This window comes from Enhydra lutris, unplaced genomic scaffold (assembly GCF_002288905.1).
Source record: "Enhydra lutris kenyoni isolate GAN:26980312 unplaced genomic scaffold, ASM228890v2 scaffoldscaffold1, whole genome shotgun sequence".
Taxonomy (NCBI): domain Eukaryota; kingdom Metazoa; phylum Chordata; class Mammalia; order Carnivora; family Mustelidae; genus Enhydra; species Enhydra lutris.
In genome coordinates, this window is record NW_019154085.1 from 78,737,866 (window position 1) to 78,745,135 (window position 7,270).

A 7,270-nucleotide genomic window follows, 5' to 3' on the forward strand; every position below is an offset into this window, starting at 1 on the left:
GGGGCGCCTGGGTGGCTCAGTGGGTTAAGCCGCTGCCTTCGGCTCAGGTCATGATCTCAGAGTCCTGGGATCGAGCCCCGCATCGGGCTCTCTGCTCGGCAGGGAGCCTGCTTCCTCCTCTCTCTCTGCCTGCCTCTCTGCGTACTTGTGATCTCTCTGTCAAATAAATAAATAAAATCTTTAAAAAAAATATTTTATTTATTCATTTGAGAGAGAGAGGGAGATTACAGAGGGAGAGTGAGAGGGAGAAGCAGACTCCCTGCTGAGCAGGGAGCCCAAAGTGGGGCTAGATCTCGGGAGCCTGGGATCATCACCCAACCGAAGGCAGATGCTTAACTGATGAGCTACCCAGGTGCCCCTATATTTTCATATATTTGTATCTTCTAATAGGATTCATTTTTTAGATTTTATATATTTTTTGTTTTAAGAGGCAACTTCATTCTTTGCAGATGTCTAACACAGGAAATTGGATGCATATTCGTTATCAATCTAAACTGCAGGCCCGGAAAGCCTTAAGCAAAGATGGGAGGATTTTTGGAGAGTCCATCATGATTGGTGTAAAGCCATGTATAGATAAAGTAAGTTATTACTGATGTAAGGAATATAAACTTAATCTGTATGAGGAGCACGAGTCTAAGCACTGACATTGACAGTTATGCCACTTTGCTTCACTGTGCCCCTTTTTCTTGCGAAATGTGATGATGTTATAGTACTGTTTTCATGTGAAGCCAAACATGTAGTCACAAGATTTTTAGGATTTAGAGATAATCCTCACCAACCCCCTCATTTTACAGATAAAGAGGCCAAGGGTTCCTAAGTAACTTACAGAGTGGTTAAAGGTGAGACCTAGATTTTAGGTCTCTTCTCATTCTCCTGTGCAAAGCAACATCAGATTCTTTAAATTCTTTAAGGGCTGCTGTTTGATAACAAAAGATTTCACAGGAATGGTTAACAGAATTAATTATTAAATGGCTGAAGCTTTTTATTAGTCATTTTTATTTTAAAATATTTTAAAACATATATTTATATATCTATAAAATAATATTTAGCACAATTTATGCTTTGTGGCTTATAAAATCATGATCATTCTTAAATAATTATACATGAACTTCTCTACTGTGTACCAGGCATTGTGCTTGGTGTTTGTATACACACATTAATGCACAAAAGCAGGCATGGCTCATGTTCTTACAATCTGTGGTGGCTATGTAGTTATGTAATTATTATATTATGCTGTAACAGGTGTTTGTAGAGGCTAGAGGAGAATCTGGGATTCCTGGCTACTAAGTAACACTGGACTTTAGTCCTCCACCCACCCCAGGATTTCCTCAAGATTTTCTTCCTTGTGTGTTTTTTTTTTTCTCATAGTATTTTTTAGAAGATTTTTACTCTTGTGAGTGTCTGGTTGTCCTGATCATGTTTGAGGTCCTTGAAGTGAACTTTAGCTGAGCATTGTATCTCAAATACTAGCTAAGAAGCACATACTGTTTTATCAAGGCTAAAATTGAAAGATTAATTAGATCAAAGAAATTATGCTCTTTTTAATAAAGTTTTCTTTTTAAGTAGGATGTAATAGTGAGTGATAACATACTACATTTATAAACAGAGAAGTTCTTTATCTTTATTTCTCCAGAGTGTTATGGAAAACAATGACAGGTGTGCTTTATCATCTCCATCTCTAGCCTTTACACCACCAATCAAAACCTTAGGTACACCAACCCAACCTGGAAGTACTCCTAGGATTTCTACCATGAGACCTCTTGCTACAGCATACAAAGCTTCTACTAGTGACTATCAGGTATTTTAAGAATTGGATAAAAAAGATATACTTCATTTATATATTTATTTATTAAACGATATACTTTAAAGGGTGAAGTGCCTAGCATGTTTAACTTTCTCATTGGATTGATTTGTATGCCATTTAATATCTCTTACTGAAGTGATTGCCTTGAAGAAATACCTATAAACTTTGCATTCTTAAATTTCCTATTTTAAAAATTAGAATTTTGGCCAGTTGAAAACTTACATTGAATTTTGTAAAAATTTACTTTGCCATTATTTAAAGCATTTTGAGAGTTTTAGTTTTCTCTAAGTTGTATTTGCATACATTAAAAGTTTCTCTTGTGAACATCTCTGGCATGAGGGAATCTTTAAGACCCTTTTAAACTGAAAACTAAATCTAATGGTATCAAAAAAGAAGAACCTCAGGTTGGAGTTGCGGTTATCAGAGAAACCACTGACCAGCTCCAGTTTCAAAATTTCTCATTTCAAAAAGTTTAAAGGAAAAGTTCATTGCATTCATTGAAGAATGATGAAAGTATGACTCTCATTCGGTATGTTGTTATTGTCCCTTACTAAATTAACCGGGTTCTGAACTTGCCTAACCACAGACATTGGTCCTGAAACAGCAAATAAAACACTTCATGCTTAAAATGACAGGCAGTGGCAAATTTAGTCTTTTCATTTCCCTTGAAATTTAGAGACTTAGAACTATTTTTTTTCCTTAAGTTTTTTCTTTTCAACAGTATTTTTTTTTTTAAGATTATTTATTTATTTATTTGACAGAGAGAGACACAGAGAGGTAATACAAGCAGGTGGAGCAGGAGAGGGAGAAGCAGGCTTTCTGCCGAGCAGGGAGCCCAATGCAGGGCTCGATCCCAGGACCCTGGGATCATGACCTGAGCCAAAGGCAGCCACTTAATGACTGAGCCACCCAGGTGCCCTCAACAGTATTTTATTTTTAATTTTTTTTTTTTTTTTTTAAAGTAGGCTCCATACCCAGTGTGGGGCTTAAAACTTACAACCCTGAGATCAAGAGTCCCATGTTCTGCCCACTGAGCCAGCCCAAGCGTGCCTAAATCAGTATTTTAAAATCCTTATTTCCTGGGGGTGCCTGGGTGGCTCAGTCAGTTAAGCATCCGACTTTCAATCTCAGCTCAGGTCTTGATCTCAGGGTCATGAGTTCAAGCCTTACATTGGGCTCCATGCTGGGAGTGTAGCCTACTTAAAAAAAAAAAAAAAAAAAATCTCTTGTAGCTTTAATGTTGTTTATTCAGTTTTCTGATATAAGGAGTAGATGTAATTTATCTTGCCAAAGGAATAAGATTTTGTCCTTTAAAGCATAAGGATGTTCTAACTAAATCCATATATTAGTCTTTAAATATACATTTCAGTACTACAATTGCATTTAACTGTTTGGCTCTTTTAAATTAGCCATTAACTCTAGAATTGACTATGATCCTGAGGAAAATTTAACAATTATGTGTGTTTTTTTAATAGGTTATTTCTGACAGACAAACGCCAAAAAAAGATGAAAGTCTGGTATCCAAAGCAATGGAGTACATGTTCGGCTGGTAGCATAGTACAAGCTAAGAGCTCACCTACCGTGGAGGAGGCTGTTGCAGTAAAACAGCAGAGTACTGCTGGCTTCCCTTTGGTTAGTTGTATAACCACTCAAGGCAGTACTGGGTAGCTATCTCGTACTTTCTTTAGAAGCCTTTTTCTTTAAGGATACAGCATATTTGTAGCTCGCACTTTAAAAGATGCTTGAGATACGTTTTAAAGAAACAAAAAATCCCTGTAAACAGGATTTTGTGCTTTCTGTGATAGTGCATGCTTAAGCACAAAAACTCAGCATTGATTACTGTAAATTATCTAATTGAATTTGTGGTGAAGCCTTGTAGTCTTCATGAGTTGGTGGGGTGAATTTCATGAAGGGTAACTGGTACAGCTCCTTCGGACAAGACACAAAGATTATAATAAATAATTTGAATTATGGTCTTTTAATTTAGATAGTATTTAATATTTTAATTATCCTTGTTTATGTATGTCCTGTCGTAGATTGTCATCCTTCAGTATTCTAAAACCAAAACAGTCTTTTTAAAAACTTACTAAAGTTTCTTGATAATAAACTTTGTCAATTATATATATTGAACCTTTTTTGTAAGTGATTTATTAACTATTTAAAAAAATTTGAAGTGTTTGCTGAAATAGAGGAAATATGTTATGAATCTCCACATACCTGTAATCTAGCTTTAATAGTGATGTAACCATTAATATTTTGGCATTTGTTTCTTCTCTCCCCCTTTTGTTGAAAGCCTGTCTCAGATATGATGTCATTTTAATCTAAATACTTGAGGAGATATCAAAAAAGAACGATCCCACTTATAACTATAGTATCAGTATCATACCTAACAGAATTAGTAACAGTTTCTTAGGATCTAATGTCTAGTCCATATAAAAATTTCCCAGTTATCAGGGCACCTAGGTGGTTCAGTTGGTTAACTTTTGACTTCAGCTCAGGTCATTATCTCAGGGTCCTGGGATTAAGCCCTGCATTGGGCCACCCAGCAGGGAGTCCACTTGTCCCTTTGCCCCTTTACCAGGTTGTGTCCGAGCTCTCTCTCTCAAATAAATAAAATCTTAAAAAAAAAAAAAAATCACAATTATCTCCAAAATGTGTTGTTGGTTGGCTCAAATCAGTGTCAAGAGTAGATGTACATGGTATATTTGGTTTGTGTGTGTGTGTGTGTGTGTGTGTGTGTGTGTGTTTAAGGTTTATTTATTTGAGAGAGACAGAGCAGAGGGAGAAGCAGAAGGAGAGGGAGACAAGCAAACTCCCTGCTGAGTGGGGATCCTGATGGGGGGCTCAGTCCCAGGACCCTGAGATCATGACCTGAGCTGAAATCAAGTCAGATGCTTAACCAACTGAGTTACCCAGGCATTCCTGGTTGTTTTGTTTTTAAAGTATCTTGAAATCTAAATTAGTTCTTGCTCTTTTCACACTATGAGTTCTTTTTTTTTTTTTTTTTTTTTAAAAATTTTTTTTTTTTTTTTGTCAGAGAGAGAGAGAGGGAGAGAGAGCAAGCACAGGCAGACAGAATGGCAGGCAGAGGCAGAGGGAGAAGCAGGCTCGCCGATGAGCAAGGAGCCCGATGTGGGACTCGATCCCAGGACGCTGGGATCATGACCTGAGCCGAAGGCAGCTGCTTAACCAACTGAGCCACCCAGGCATCCCCACACTATGAGTTCTTGAAGGAACCGTGGAAGTTGCCTGTAGAGTCTCATAGACTCAATTTGGTCGATTGCTATTGTGTTTAACTTGTTCTGTCATTTATCCCATATCCTAAAAGTTGGATCTAGAGAGGATTAATTAGATTCTGATTTTTCTTTGTCTTTTTTTTTTTTTTTTTTGAGTAATAAGACTTGATAGTATGATAGTAATGGTGCTCCTTATATTTAATCAGAGGCATTTAATTCTGGTTGTCTCACTTTTACTAAGGCTCAAGTTGGCCATTGGGTACATAGGCAAAAGCCTGACGCCTTTGTTGGAAAAGTCCCCATAACTTTTTTGCGTTATGTTTTTGAAAGTATGCATTAATGGTATTTGCCTGAGTCATTTATTTCATTAAGGTTTGCAAAAGGAAGATTTTCCAAATCTATTACTTCTGTTGTATTATTGTTCTGTTATATTATTAGATGGAATTCTTTTATATTTAAAAACCTTGCTCCAACCATTAGGGCTGTTTGGTTACATGGAATGTATTCATACCAGAATGGCAGGATAAATATTTCATCCTTTCCTCTTACCATTTTTCAGAGTAATTTTTGGTACTGGTAACTCTAATTGGTGTCCAGTGAGTTAAATATTTTTCCCTTTGTGTCACTAGACACAGCCTTTTTTTTTTTTTTTTTTTTTTTTAAATTTACTCCTTTTAATCACTTGTAGTCATTATTCTTTTATTCAAATTATCACGCTTGGCCAGTAAAACCTCATCAAGCTGGCTCTTGAGTGAAAAGGAGGTTTTTAGTTGAAATAATATTTGATCATAGTACAGGTATCTAAGAGTAATCTGCATCTTTCTTTAACTTTAATAAATCTTTACAAAGAATAAAATAGCACATTGTATGGGAAGGTATTGATGTGCTTTTTAATAAAATCACAGGAAACTACCATTGAAGATTTGTATAGTTCTGTGAGGTGAAGTGTGATACTAAGAGATATACTGGCATGGTAAAAATCCATTTACTGTTACATTTATAAAGTATTTTCCTTCTGATATGTAACATTGAAGTCTTTCTTTTCCAACTTAAAATAGGATTATATTTTATATCTTACATACAGAACTCAGTTTTTCAAGGTAGAACTGGATGCTAAATCCCATTAAACTCTTGCATTTGTATTTGTGTTTTACGCATTTTTGTAAAAAGATTATGGTTTGTTTGTTTTGTTTTGAGAGGGCATTTTATTTCTGTAGACCTTCATGGAGCATGAAGTTTGCTTTCTGACTCAAAGTACTTGTTTGCTATGTTGATTTTGTGTAAGCCCAATATTGTATTACTTGTCTTTGTGTCCATTTCATCATTTACTTAAAAAGAGCTAGAAAAGATATAAATGTATCAAGTTATATGTCAATTAGATCTCAATTTTTAAAAATGATAAAAACAACAAAACCAAAACAAACAGGAAAGGGCCAGGAAAATCTCAGAAAGCAAACTGCCATATTTTTCAGTACTGCAAAACACAACAGAAGTGGATACTGAGAAAGCTAGAAAAGTTACCTTGAACCAGGCCTCTTCCTCAACATTCAGAAAAGCTGATTTCATACAAAAATAAGTAACACGGGGGCGCTTGGGTGGCTCAGGTGTTGAGCATCTGCCTTTGGCTCAGGTCATGATCCGAGGATCCTGGGATCAAGCCCTGCATTGGGCTCCCTGCTTGGCGGGAAGCCTGCTTCTCCCTCTCCCACTCCCCCTGCTTGTGTTCCCTCTCTCGCTGTGTCTCTCTCTGTCAAATAAGTAACTAAAAAAAAAAATATTAAAAAAAGATTTTCTGTTAAAAAAAGTAACATGAAACTATAGTGATGTAAAGTTGTTATAAAAAATGGTTTGTAAGGAACAAAGCATCCTAAAGACACTGAACACCAGAACAGCATGCCCATGATAGATCAGAACTATGACTTACTATTTAAAATACTTAAAATTAATTTGAATATTAAAATATTTAAAAATGACTTCTAAGATGTTTTGAAAGTGATACAAAGTATGAAAGAATACCAAAAATTAGAATTTTAAAAACTTGGGAAAGTACTAGAAATAAAAGGAAAAATAATTTGGAGGTGAAGACTAAACCAGGATAAACACAAAAGCGGGCAAACAGCAGATAATATGGGAAATAGAATGTCAAAAAGTAGAATGGCTTTATAAAAAGGATTCATGAGAAAGTGACAAATTTTAGAGATTAAAAAAAGAACATATATACAGAATAAAT

At 35.7% G+C, this 7,270-nt stretch overlaps 1 protein-coding gene across 2 annotated transcripts in view; it reads left to right on the forward strand.

The window, feature by feature from the left end:
* The window catches only part of LOC111141660 (nucleoporin 35), a 34,919-nt gene extending 30,985 nt beyond the window's left edge, over positions 1 to 3,934 (forward strand). The window contains exons 7-9 of one of the 2 annotated variants that reach the window (XM_022494395.1): positions 450 to 578; positions 1,634 to 1,798; positions 3,280 to 3,934. In XM_022494395.1, coding sequence (XP_022350103.1) covers positions 450 to 578; positions 1,634 to 1,798; positions 3,280 to 3,357 — 372 coding nt within the window. In that variant the 3' untranslated portion in view covers positions 3,358 to 3,934. The remainder of the gene's footprint in view (positions 1 to 449; positions 579 to 1,633; positions 1,799 to 3,279) is intronic. The other variant, XM_022494402.1, reaches the window with a different exon arrangement.
* Positions 3,935 to 7,270: the final 3,336 nt, after the last annotated feature.